Source organism: Strix uralensis, chromosome 18, assembly GCF_047716275.1.
Source record: "Strix uralensis isolate ZFMK-TIS-50842 chromosome 18, bStrUra1, whole genome shotgun sequence".
NCBI classification, from domain to species: domain Eukaryota; kingdom Metazoa; phylum Chordata; class Aves; order Strigiformes; family Strigidae; genus Strix; species Strix uralensis.
This window is the reverse complement of record NC_133989.1, coordinates 14,542,029-14,555,525: the sequence shown is the minus strand read 5'-3', so window position 1 is coordinate 14,555,525 and position 13,497 is coordinate 14,542,029. Positions and strand designations below refer to the sequence as shown.

At 41.9% G+C, this 13,497-nt stretch overlaps 1 protein-coding gene across 1 annotated transcript in view; it reads left to right on the top strand.

The window, feature by feature from the left end:
• TRPC4AP (transient receptor potential cation channel subfamily C member 4 associated protein) overlaps window positions 1–13,497 on the top strand; it is a 38,110-nt gene that overhangs the window by 17,695 nt on the left and 6,918 nt on the right. The window contains exons 8-13 of the mRNA XM_074888152.1: window positions 1,793–1,981; window positions 3,642–3,784; window positions 8,073–8,204; window positions 8,888–8,946; window positions 11,347–11,448; window positions 13,211–13,294. Of these exons, the coding sequence (XP_074744253.1) occupies window positions 1,793–1,981; window positions 3,642–3,784; window positions 8,073–8,204; window positions 8,888–8,946; window positions 11,347–11,448; window positions 13,211–13,294 (709 nt within the window). The remainder of the gene's footprint in view (window positions 1–1,792; window positions 1,982–3,641; window positions 3,785–8,072; window positions 8,205–8,887; window positions 8,947–11,346; window positions 11,449–13,210; window positions 13,295–13,497) is intronic.

Sequence of the window (13,497 nt, the reverse complement as noted above, 5' to 3'; positions counted from 1 at the left end):
CATTTCAGCCTCTCTGATGAACTGAGTGGCTTAAAATAATAGGGTTTGTTTTCTATCCCTCAGTCACTTCCATGGCCTTCCCTTTAACAACTCTGACTAATTCGGTGTCCTTCTTGAGATATGAGTTCCTGAACTAAAACTCCACACGTGCAGCGTGGTTGCTGTCAGAGGAGTTCCTTCTCTGATTTTGTCTGACGTTGTCTTGAGCAGGATGTCTGTCTTTATCAGCAAGGAAAGTGTGCTTAATATTAATTGTGTTGCCCACCATTACCACACCAGCCTTGGAAATCCATGGGTCTAATCTCAACTTTTAACTTTGGGCACAGTGGAGGTTTCCTTGTTTGGGCTGAGTACTTCTCAGATGCAGCAGTCTTGCCTAAAAGGATGAGTATGAGTTTGAGAGATTTAAATACCCTCAAATGTAGAATCTGCTGTTTTCAGCTCTTGCTGTGCTGAAAATCCTCTGAGCTTCTGAAGCAGATGTTTGCATAGGCCCATGCCAAACAATTTTGGGAAGTGCAAAAGGGGATTTTGGAGCTGGTTCTTCCATCTTCTAAGATTTTGTTAGCCATGAACAGCAAAGCTCTGCTGTGTTGTTGTAACCACTGCCACCTCTACAGCATTCAGTGAGAGATGGAGAGCGTAATACTACAGGAGGTAGAAGCTGAGAAACTTTAAAGGGGGGTCTTCTGCCCTGTGATTGCCAGAACTTGCTTGTAAAGAGAATGGACATGTATGTGTAGGTGTGGGTACAAAGTTTAATTTAAATTAGTTGAGCTGAATAAGCTTGGGTCCCTCAAAGCTGAACTTAGCCAAGCAAATGTTTAACTAATCATTTTTTGCTTGCACAATTAGAGACTGTATCTCAGACTGTAAAGTATATTCCATTTTGAAAAATTTTATCAGGGAGATTATTCTTTCAGAGATGGTACCAGTGGGCAGAATCTCAAAACTCTTTCACGTAGTGTTCATGGCCAAATTCTTTGTCCTTTTCTACTTGCATCTGCAAGTGTGTAGTGAAGTGAAGACTTAGCCATGTATCTATAAACAGGTCCTGTAATGAAGTTATTCTGTGAAAACTTTAGGACAAAATGCAGTTCCTAGCACCTCCCCAGTCATTTTGCAGACCAGTGACTTCTGTTCTTGAACTGCTGTTAATAAGGGTGCAGTTCCACAACAATTAAAACCGTCTAACTTGGGGCTGCTGTCATGTGTTCCCCATCTGTTTTTCTTCATGATGAACCAGTTCAGGAAACTACTACTTAAAAAGCTAACAGCTTTCTGCCCAGCTACTGAAGTGAGCTAGTTCAGTTTGCAATGAGACAGACACCACAGGAGGTAAAATGAAAGAGGTAGCATCACACGGAGGAAAGGGGAGGTGGAGCTGCCCCTTCCAAGGGCTGCTGCTTTATTTCTGCCTGCTTAATTTTCAGCCAGATCACTTCCTTGATATTGACTCACTGAAGACTGGAAAATAGCAGTGCCAGCAAAAGGGAATTGGCTAGAAACAAGCAGTTAGAGTAGGGTAGAACTAATTTTTTTCCAGTGTAAGTCCAACACAAACCAGTTTAACACTGATTGAATTATTCCTAGGGTACGTACGCTCTCTTCCAGTCCTTAATAGGAGAGTGCACTGACTTCTTCCATCTTTGGATCTTTTTAACCAAATGGAATTTGTTTCTGTGCACTCTTCTGTATTAGTAATGCAGATATTTTGGTACCTTGTGGTATAGAGGATTTGATGACTGTTGTGTTGGTGAATTTAAATTGTAATATTACTTTTCTTTTTCAGCTACGCTTTTGAATATTCCAGGCTTCATTGAGCGATTGTGCAAACTGGCAACACGGAAGGTGTCTGAAACAACAGGTACTTCCAGCTTCCTCCAGGAGTTGGAAGAATGGTACACCTGGCTGGACAATGCACTAGTACTTGATGCACTGATGAGAGTGGCAAACGAAGAGGCGGAGCAGAGCAGTACAGGTATCTGGACTGCATTCCTTTAGCCATCATTAGCTGATGCATATCTTGACTTTCCTCAGCGTTTGCCACATGTTGCTTTTCCTTTCAAGCAGTACCCATTCCCCTTTTCTTGCATGTCAGCATTTAGGTCTGACTCCTGTTTTGTTCTCGTGTAGCACTGATTTTTTTCATGAACTAAAGTTAGGGAAAGGAAATGTCCTACAGCAAACTGTGCCCTTTGCACACCTAGATAACACTGTAAAGCTGTACATCCTCAGCACTAATCACCCCTGGAGTGACAAAAACTGCACACACCTGAGGTAAGTGACTACCAGCATTTTGCTCTAAAACTTAGGCTGATGGCTTTAGGTCTAAATACTTCATTGCAAGCAAGCTGTCCCTTGTTTAAAACGGAAAGGTAGTTCCAGCAAAATTAGATAAGTTCATTGGAAAAAAATAATTGTTCCAGGCGAGCATATGGAAGTGTTAATACAACCTTAGGAAAATGCTCTGAAGCAAGTGTGTGGTTTGTTTCCTTCATCCTTCAATATTACAGTATGTCTTGTAGAACTCAAAGTACTCTGTAACATAATGAGAATTGTCCCAGAATTTTAATACCTAAATCTTTGCGTCTGTGCTTATTTGGAAAACTTTCTTCCTTATCCAGCTTCATTAGTTTTGTAGCAATTAATTGGTAAAACTTCTGAAAATACACCAAAAAAATGAAATAAGTGAATGCTTCAACAGCATCTCGCACATACCTTTATACACACCAACTTGGTGGAAACTAGAGAATGCTTGGTATTTTGGAAGAGAATTTGCAAGGCAATTTTGCTGCGGTGAAACGTGCCCAGTCACAGCTCTTGACCCACAACATCAGTTAGCAAGCAAACCTAGATGTACTTTCCCAGAATACTGCCTCAGTCTCCAGTGCTTGTGGCTTAGGGACCTCTGAGTCAGAGGTGGTGTCTGTGCTTAGCCTTTGATGGTTTCCTTCCTCTGTGTGTTTGCCTAGTTACTGTTTCTTCACATGTGTTCAAAAAGCATTTGCACTCTCCTGTGGCAGGGCAGTTCACCACTTAGTTATGTATTGTGTCGAGAGCAAACTCCTTTCTGAACTGCAGCCTAGAAGTTGCACTATGTTCCTACTTTCTCTCTGTCACTCATGATTTCTGCCATTTTTCCACTTGCAATCATGGCGTGTTATATCCTGTTTCTGCTCTTAGCAGTATAAATCTAGATGGAGCTATGAAAATTATGTAACTGTGGCCTAAGTACTGGTACTGAGGTATGAAATGAAAGTAAACTAATAGTAAACGCTTCTGATAATCTCACCCTTACTTTTATTATGTTTTCTGCCATGTCCTTTATGCTGCAATAGTTATTAATTCATATAGGTGATCCTACTTACTTTAGGTAGATGATGCCATTTGCCTTATTATGGAAAAATTAAATAATTGTTTAAGGTCTAATTTTATCTTCTCTAAAGTTCCAGCTATATTTTTTGTCTTCCGTAGCATTTAACTTAAATGGTTATTTGTTGTACATCGCTATTTGAGAAGAAGATTCAAGCAGACGTGCTGGTCTTACATCTGCAGTGTTTCAGTATAAAAGTAATAACTGTAACAAATCCTTTCCTGTTGAAGCTGCCTCAGGCTCACATCTTTACCATCTTGTTCAGAGTCTTCGGATGAAAGTGGATTGGCCAACACCTCTACACGAACACAGCTTCCACAGTCCATGAAGATCATGCACGAGATTATGTATAAGCTGGAGGTGTTGTATGTTCTCTGCGTGCTGCTCATGGGGAGACAAAGGAATCAGGTGAGCGCTTGTAAACATGCATGCAGAAGTTGATGTCTCTTTAAACCTAAGTGCTCATTAATTAGGTCACGGACACAGAAACATGAAGGGCAAAGCTCAGGGCATAAAGCTGGGCAAATCCCATCATTGCAGCGCTGCATAAACAGCCAGGCAGTGTTTTTCGTTGCTGAGAACCAGAATGAGCTGTTGGGCAGGGCTTGTCACAGGTGGTGCTGGCCAGTGTCGGGGCTGCTCAGTCTCTGCAGAGCTGCTGCTCTGGTGGGAGATGGATGCGGGAGGATGTCTCCGGGGTGAGGTGCCCTGTCTCAGTGTGAGGAAGCCTGTGGGTGTACCTGGGTGCTGCAGGAGCTGCAGCCAGGAGTTCCCCCTGCTCCTGGTGCACTTGGTGACCCGCTTGGGTGAAGCCTCTTCAGGCCTTCCCCTTCTTTGGCTGCTTTCACTTTTGGAAATCCCCTGGGGGGGGTATGTGAACGGGTGATTTTTGCAGTAGGTTCCCATGTCTCAGCTGAGTGTGAGCGTGTAGTTAAACTCAGATGGGAGGATACCCTTAAGTGCTGTCTGCACTAGGCGCTGCCTAGAAATCCCCCTCATCTCTTCCTTTTGTGTTTCTTGCTTTTGAAACGAAAAATAATTTGTTCCCTGCCTCACATAGGCTTGTGGAGAACCAGTCACTGCAGCTTGGCTGTACTTTGATTTAAATGGGTCAAAAGCATATTGTGAAGGGAAAAGAAAAGCAATCCGTTGGTGCAGTTTTGACAGGTTTCCAACACTGGCAGTCTGCTCAGCTCAGCAGAGCAGCTTGGAATAGCAGGGGCATTCGGATGCCCTAGAGACTGGGAGGATCAAATTGGTTTGAGTTGTTGAAGGGCTGTTGTATAAGACAAGAGTAGCCGTGTTGGGGGTTGTTGCTTGAGCACATTTGTCTTTACTAGTAACCTCCCACTGTATAGGAGTCACAAACACTTGCCACAGACAGTCTCTTATATCTCTTAATCTGAATTTAAAATAGAAGTGCATTTGTAGTACGGTCCAAACATGACCTGTTCACTCTGAACCTACAGAGTCACTTGTCTCCCTCATCTGAGCAGGACGTGACATTCAGATAGATGCTTGGCATTGAAAAGAAATAGATTCTGTGTAATAGTAACGAGAGGAAACTAGCAATTCTTGCAGAAACCACAATCACTACCACAAGAAGTTTATAATCCTGTTCTCATTCCTTTTAGAAGTATGGTTTCTACTGGGCATAAAACAAAATTTTAAAAAAGCCTAAGACATAACTGGAACTACCAGAACATGGATCTGTTAGGAAGAGTTTTTTTTTTCCATTGTATCAAGTCAGATAATTCATCCCTGCCTGATTTCACCACAAGAATGCAGTTTTATAGATATTGCAGAAACTACTTGCAGCTTGCACTGATCCTGCTGCCACCTGTTCAGGGAGCTGGCGGTGCTGGCTCTCTTACCTTCCCGGGTCAGTTCTAGGGTGTTACTCTCAAATGGGACAAGGTAGAAAGTATGCTGCTGAAATAGCTAGCTTTGAAGCTAGCTTTTTTTAATTATTATTAATTTCCTGGGAAGACAGCTCTTTATTCTTCCTCTGCTACTTCTGCCCCCATGCAAACAGGGAAGCTGCCTAAAAATAAAGCTGGCCTGCAGTTTCACTTCTCCAGGGCTGATTCAGGACTGGAATTGAATCCTTGAAAGATTTGAGCTACTTCATTCCCAAACACTTTTTGTCCAGAGCTATGTCTTTCTGTAAAATCCACTGCCTTTGAAACACATGATATATCCATCATTCTTTAATCTACATAATGTTTTCAAAGACTTGTGTGGCAGATGCGAATCCATTCTCCTTCCTGAGCAGCAGTCAGATTAAGAACTAGAGCTGAGCTGTTCTACTCCAATAAGCAGGGAATGGCAGTGTGCAATAGCACTCTCGCTGACAAGCATTGCAGCTGCTTGATGGTATCTCTTTTTCTATGATGGAATAAAAGCATGGGATCTGTGATATCAGTCTTCCAGTCTGAGCAGCTAAAGGTCCTACTGGTTTTATATTGGAATAATTTTGCATAGAATTTCTAAAGGGCATCGCAAACCTGCTTCAGTCCACTATGATAATCAACATAATGGTCTGGCGTTTGCTTGAAGCGTGATGGTTTCCTAACAAACTCAACCTGTTGCGGAATGTTTACTCTAAATCCTTGGTTTAAACTTGACTGCTGGCTAACTTGCACAAATTGAAAGCCTTGCTAGCAGCGACTTGGCTCCCACCTGCTGCTGCGTTGGGATGATCACACCCTTGGGGCCAAGTGGTGTTTCACTGCAGATCTCTGTCTTTGCTTCCTTCTCATTATGGTCACACCCTAAATTACTCTCCTTACATATTTTTCTAGGCTGTCTTGCACATCTGTATTGTGAAAGGCAATCAGATGATTTACTTGCTCCTTCTATAGGGAGCCAAACTGCACGTGGCAGGAGCTCATAATAGTTTTAGTAGCAAGAAAGCAATAGAGCAATTTATGTGAAGCTGGACAGCATCAGGAAGAAGTCAAAGGAGTTTGAGTATAGAGCAGGGATTGTCTTGGCACCCCCAGGCTGAGTAATTATGATGAGTTTGGGGTCTGGGAGAGAGTGTGATCGAAAGACAATGACTGTGACTCAGGAGCTTTGTCATGCAGCTGTCTGTCAGGTGAGAACTTAAGAGTTAAGCAAGCTAAAAGTAAACTGAACACATTGGAAATTAGGGATGAGTCATTTGGAATAAGCAGATTATGCTCTGTGTGGAAAGGAGCAGATTCACGAGTTAAAAGGATGAGCATAGAGAGCTCCTCTTTTAGCGAGGGGCCGAGGCTCCTGCAGGCAGCTGGCACGCTTGGTTTCATCCTGTTGTGCTTGTGCCATGCTGGCCACGGAGGGACAGGAGGACTACAGGGAGTGCTTTGTTTGGAGAGATTCCTCAGAGCTGTTTTTGTTGGAGGCTTGTGACTAGATCAAAGTGTCTGAAAGCATTTTAAAGTAAGGGAGCACTGAAGGACTCCGAGCTTTGCAATCTGTCAATAGTATGGGTGAGGTGGGAAGGAGCTGCTTGGTTCCTCGGGTGTGATATTCAGAGATGCCCAGCAGCGGGAATGTGATTTCCGTATAGATGGGAAGTTGGTGGCTAAAGCCAAGAGGAATGCAAAAGGCCATCAGCTATGCTGCAAACAAGAATGAGCTGTAAAATAGCATTGGCTTCAAATATGTTTGATTCATTCAGCTATGTGAAGAAGTAGAACAAAATGGAGTGATCTGCTTGAAATAATACTAGTTACAATTCTGCATCTCAGGGATGACCTAGGTTATTGTTTAGGTGACTTGACTTTAAGAAATATGTCTATTACTGCTTTGGGAACTTAATTTTTACAGCATGTTGGGCTTCCCAGTCGTGTGTGGCTTTCATTTGCACCACATCTCAAGGGATACTGCTTGTCATAAGCCTACAGCTGATGAGAGTCCCACTTTGTATTTCTCCTATTCCTCATCTTCCAAATTGCTTCCATCAAAAGTATCAAAGCTTGGACTGAAGGTATTTAACAGCTGTTCACACCAAAATTATTAGTTTTTTTACATGAGTAACTCTAATAATCTGTTTCAAACATCATGATGTACTGTGTCCTGGCTTGGCAGGCAGGCGGATAAACCTGAGTAATGTGGCATTTTCTTCTGTTCTGAGCGTTCTCTAAAGAAGTTCAATTTGCCCTTAACCTGAAGGAGCAGCACTTGAACTGCAGTGTGGTTGTGTTACTGCTGGACTCTGCTTTGCTCAGAACTCCTGCCTAGGGCACTTGAACAAAACCGGTATCAGTAGTTTGTGTTGTCTTCAGAGGACTACCTCGGCTTCAGCTGTGTGAAATAGAAAGGCAAAGGATACCCAGTGGGAGATTGGCAGCAAATATTCGCAGCTGAGTTTTGTGATACCTTGAAGTTGGGTATAGATGTATTTTCTATGCGCTGTAAGCGATCTCCCGATGTCCAGAGCTGCTTCCAGAGACACGGTGGTTAACTGAAGTACTGGCTAACAGCTTTCTCCCAAAATGTCTGTTTTCTATCCATGTCCACCAAATGGAAACTACCCTAATGATACCCCATGGTTAGTGTGCATGTTAACACAAACACATGCTGTTTGATAAACAAATTCACTCTTTCTGTTGTCAGAGGATGATGTAATTGTGCCCATCTGTTTACCAGACTATGTTATATCCGTATTTGAGGCTGCAGCAAATGAGTATGTATTTCTGTTTTCCAGGTTCATAAAATGATAGCGGAGTTCAAACTGATTCCTGGCCTCAATAACTTGTTTGATAAACTGATCTGGAGAAAGCACTCAGCATCAGCCCTTGTTCTGCATGGACACAATCAAAACTGTGATTGTAGCCCAGTGAGTAACTTCTAAAATTCTGTATTGGATTTTTATCCTATTGTGTAAATCTGAGGAATTCTGTTGAGTAACTGGGTGCTTGTATAATAAATTAATTGAGATGTGATAGCATTCTGGGTTTTGTGAATTATTTTTTTCAGTTCAGTCTTTATCTTTGGTTCATGCTAGCAATTTAGCAGAGAGCAATTTAGCCTCTCCCCTCACTCCTAGTTTGGGAACTGGGAGAGACATAAATTCTGTGGTCCCTGGAGACCAAAGGTAGAAGACAATCAAAACTTAAGGAAATGATAGCTAGTGGGTCTAGCAAGGAGAGGCACAGAAGGAAAAATGGATCCGTCAGGGTTTGGTTTTTTTGGGGGGGGGTGTTGGTTTTTTGTTTAGTTTTTCTTTCCCCAGACCTAGATATTCTAAATCAATCAGTATAGTGATGAGGTTTTTTTGCCTTTGCAGTGAGAAGAAATTATTAACCATGCATAGGCTTGGAGACAGTCTCCACTTCTGTTCTATTTTGGGAAGCCTGCAAAGTGCAGCCTTCTCCATTTATGCAAGTCACTGGCTCTGCTGTCCAAATGGGTTTGATTTGGATAGGTTTTCAATTCATCTGTTTCATGTCAGCTTGGTAACCAGTGATATCCAAAAATACTGAAACAAAGTTTTTTTTTACCTTTCTTGTCTCTTTTTAGGACATTACTTTAAAGATACAGTTCTTGAGGCTTCTTCAGAGCTTTAGTGATCACCATGAGTGAGTATGAAAAGCTGTGGTAGATTGTGGCTCGGCGGTGTTGTTTGCCTGGTCGCAGTTACAGCAGGTGTCCTAGGCACGGTGCAGGCTCCATGGGAATGGAACCTTGTACTGTCCTAGAACTCCATTCAGATATTCATGTGCCTTTCAGCTCCTGCTCTGAAAAGGATAAGGATATGCTCTCCAGTGGGCATGTTTTAGTATGTCTGATTATTAAAAATAGTCCGTTTTGCTTCATGTTGAAACAAACTGAAACATTTATATGGTGAGTTAACACTTTCTGGCTGAAGAAAGAAGGCAGCTTTCATGATGTTGTTTATCTGTCTTCTCCCTGAGAGTTGGTAGTGAGCCAGTGTGCTCACAAGAGCTCATGTAGCCTGTGGGGACATGTTCAGGTTTAATTCAGAGTGGAACAAGCATGAAACAAAGCCTGTTGGAAGATCAGGGTGAAAGACAGTGTACATCTGAAAAGGTTAATCAGGACTCTTTTTGCTTTTGTAAAAAGTCTGGGAAGACATGACTGCTGTCTAAATGCCAGTAGTGGAGAAGAGCTGATTAAACTGGATGGGAAACAATTATCTGTCAGCTAGCCATTGGGAAGCTAGGTTGGAGATGGGAAGAAAGCTTCTGTTTGCCTTCAAAAGGCATACTTACAAAGCCTGACTCTGCTGGAGTAGTTGAGGGGTGGTGCAGTTTGCTTGGGTTTTTTTTAATGCTGTACTGCTGATACAGAGGTACTTGCTCTGTTCTGACTTGTAGAATCATATCTTGCATTCTGTCAGTGTCCTGTTGCTCTAATTCAGTCCTGCAGGATGGTGTCCTGTTCCTTACAAACATCTGCACTGGAGGCATGTTGCACTCCTTGCCTAGCTGGTCATACCTACAGCCAGGGTGACCTTTTTGCGTAGGTTTTATCTAGTACTGCTAGATATGCATATTGGAAGTATCAGCCTTTTTGATTGTGGAGAATTAACATTAAGAGTGGGGAGCTGCTGGACATGCTGTAGACATAAAGGGAAGGCTGACCTATTGTAAATCCTCCATGCGAGACGCTGTTTGCCCAGGAGTCATGCCAGGTTTTCCAATAAAATGTCTTTAGATGATGTTCCTACTTAAGTGGCTACTACAAAGATCTCAGGCTTGTTTAAACAGAAAACAGCTTTCAGCTGTAACAGTTGAGCAAGTGGAACATGTGGAATCTGGTTAGGGTTTTTAAACAAATAGTTACATGAACTTTCCATGAAATCACAGATAAGCTGACTTAGCTGAGGACAAAATGAGAGCAAGTACTTACATACTAATACTAACTTCAGTAAAACTGTGTATAAACCAAACTTGCGGAGCTGTTTATTGCATGGAGAGGGGGGCTGTATTTTCATTACAGAAACCTGTTGATCCAGATCAAAAGAATCTTCACATGACAGCCTCAGTGGGCACTAATCTGGAAGACAGTGTTTGAAGCAAGAGGGTATCCATGTCACCTTTCTGGTCTAATAATTCATCTTCTGTGTAGCTGCTATGTTTTGATGAACAGGCTCTCTTTGCACACCCTCACACTCATCTCTGCATCCTCTGTTCTCTTAGGTTTCCTGAAAATAAATCTTTGCTATCTGATTCTGAGCACTTTGAAGTAGGAGGGCTCTAAGGGAGCACGCTGACACTGGGCAGGGAGTCTGTCAAAGGGAGCCTTTGGACTACATTTCTACTTTGTCAGACTTGTTCTGCATTTAATTTACTTTATAGATTAATTGCTTTCCATTATTAAAAGTTCTGTATTTGATAAAGCATTTCATGCCAATTCCTTGGTTTTATATCCATTCCTGTTCTGTTTTCTACATTTCATGAAGTTTTTAATTATTTCCAGAGTAAACAGTTTGCTCAGAGTAATAAAATACTGGGAGGATTGAGAACTTTTTTTGAAGTTTCTGCCTTCTAACTGAGAATTTTTGCTGACAAAGAGCATGATCACTATAAGGCAGAGAAAAACTGTAGGAAGCTGTGAAAAAATTTGCTATTTAAATCTTCTGAAATTCAGCAAAATGTTGCTGAAATTTTAGAAAACGAATGTTATTCAGAAGCAAATATTTACAAAACAAACCATAAGATCCTGAACAGGTCAGCAAAGAACCACGATCTCAAAGCTGGTCAGCGTTGAAACTTGCATTGTGTAAATTTTGGAGGAGGCTTACAAAGCAGCAGCTGGCTGGCCTACCTTGGGAGCGTGCTGTGGTGGGGGGGAGTAGAGTGTCAACGGCTGTGAAGAGCCAGAGGGGTGAAAGCTGGTTGCCTTGTCCTGCAGTCCTCACGGGCACGTGGCTTTACTCTTTGTGGAATTGCACATTGTCTGCCTCTTGAATACATCATATTTTTCTCCCCTACTCCCCAACTGTCTTGCTTTAGGAACAAGTATCTCCTTTTAAACAGCCAAGAACTTAATGAGCTGAGTGCAATCTCCCATAAAGCCAACATCCCTGAAGTTGATGCAGTTGTCAACACAGACAGGTGAGTGGGGTAGGGGTTTTAGGTCAGCAGCTTCTAGCATTTTGCAAGCACTTACGTTTCAGGTTGGATGTCATGTTTTGTTTGAGGTCCTTCTGTCCACCGCACTTGCTTTAATTTCAGTGACGTATTTCAGTGGGAAGTGTCTGGGTTTGTACAATATTCGTGGTCGTTAGCAAATCTAAAGTGTGCTTGTGCTCAGAGTAAGACTCTTTACAAAGCAAAAGACTTCATTATGATGTGCTAGGTCTGCCTGTTTGTCTTGCCTTTGTCACTGCAGGCATTGCAGACAGACCTGGCAAGTAAGTTGGGATCCCTCCAATGCATGAATTGCTGATACTAATAATCCTAGTTTTGAGATTCAGGAGCAGTCTGTACACACGTAATGTCCGTTTCCAGTCTGCATAAACAGATCTAAGTGTGTCTGCTCAGTCTTTATTTTAAGAGCAGCTAATAACTAGAATAAGCTAAATTAGATTAACATGTTAAACCACTTACAGAATCTCTAGTGTTATTCGAGTATCTGTTAGATTGACTATTTTGATTTAATAAGCTCTTTAATACACTGTTGTGATGTACAAACTTCACAATGTGAAACATTGTTTGCAGAATTTAGTTGTCAGAATAATCCTAGAGTATCAGCAGGGACTTGGTCTGCACAGAGCAGATTTATCTCGCTTCAAAAGGGACCTCTCTAAGAGGATTTCTAGATTATCATTATTATCATAACACTGTGCCTAATTGGGAAGAAATGGTGTTTCTATTACTCAGATACTTTCCTTCTATGCACAGGTACGTTTCTGGCTTTGTTTAAAAAGGAGTAAGTATTTAGGGGGAAGAATTCACCCTCTTAGGAGCACACTGAAAGGAAGTGGGTCAAGGGTATAAACAGCTTTTTTTCATCTCTCGACTGTTAGTAAGAACAGACTACCATGCTGCAAGAAAAACACTTCCCACAAGGGCTTTGTGAGCTGCTATATCAGCAGAGGTGCTGATACAGTACGTAGCCATTAATGTGGGTACATCTGCTGATATGCATGCTGGGGTGTTTTTTGGGTAGAAGAGCACCACCTGAAGCATCTTATGCTACCTCTGCAGGATGGTGTGTAGCCAGACAGGCAGCATTGCTCAGTTTCTGGCCTAAACTTAGTTTCTTTTTCACCCTTAGCATTTTGTTTCCATGTTGCTCGATATATGAGATCAAGGCATTGCTTCTGCATGAGCTTACTGTAGGCAGATACTCCACTGAAGATGCTATTTAATAGAAGTAGTATTGCAGTTCTGCAGCCTCTCTACTTTCACTAGTACATACGGAAGAAGGTTACCTCATGTAGCATCTAGGTTTCCATACTCTGCCTTCAAAACGGAACTTGAAGCTTCCTTTACATTTGTTGAGCAAAAAAGGTGTGTGTTTCATTCCTAAATTCAAATGTGGTATATGGTTTTTATTCTAATCTCTTAAGTCCTACAAGATGTGAATTGGTGTTTCTGAAATCATTAAAATTTTAAGAGAAAATGAATAATTTTTCTTTAGGGTTGAAGTCATGACTACTTAAGTCATGCTGCAGGTATTGTAGATGTTTACCAAAGGCAGTGAGGAGAACTCTTCCACTGGTAGAACTCGTAATGAAAGTTAATGAATATTTGTACTGTATATTTAATACTGGGATTAAAAGCTCTGGAGAAGAGACTGGATTTGGTGTTCTACAAGGTACAGTGCTTGCCAGCCCTTCCACTCATGCTGTAATTTCTTCACATGCTCCAGGAGTCTCGTCTGTGATGGGAAAAGAGGTTTGTTAACCAGACTGCTTCAGGTCATGAAGAAGGAACCAGCTGAATCCTCCTTCAGGTGGGTTCACTTTGCACTGTAACATGCTGTTTTGAGTTGACTGGGAAGTTGGTTTGTTTTCATACAGCTCATAGCAGTTGTAAATGCTTGAAAATAATAAGCTGAGATAAGATCTGGCTTTGTTGCACTTGGCTGCAGTGGCAGTGCAGGTGAGGGAGAATGCCGAAGCTTGCGTTGGACCTCAGACCCCATATAGTCAGTGA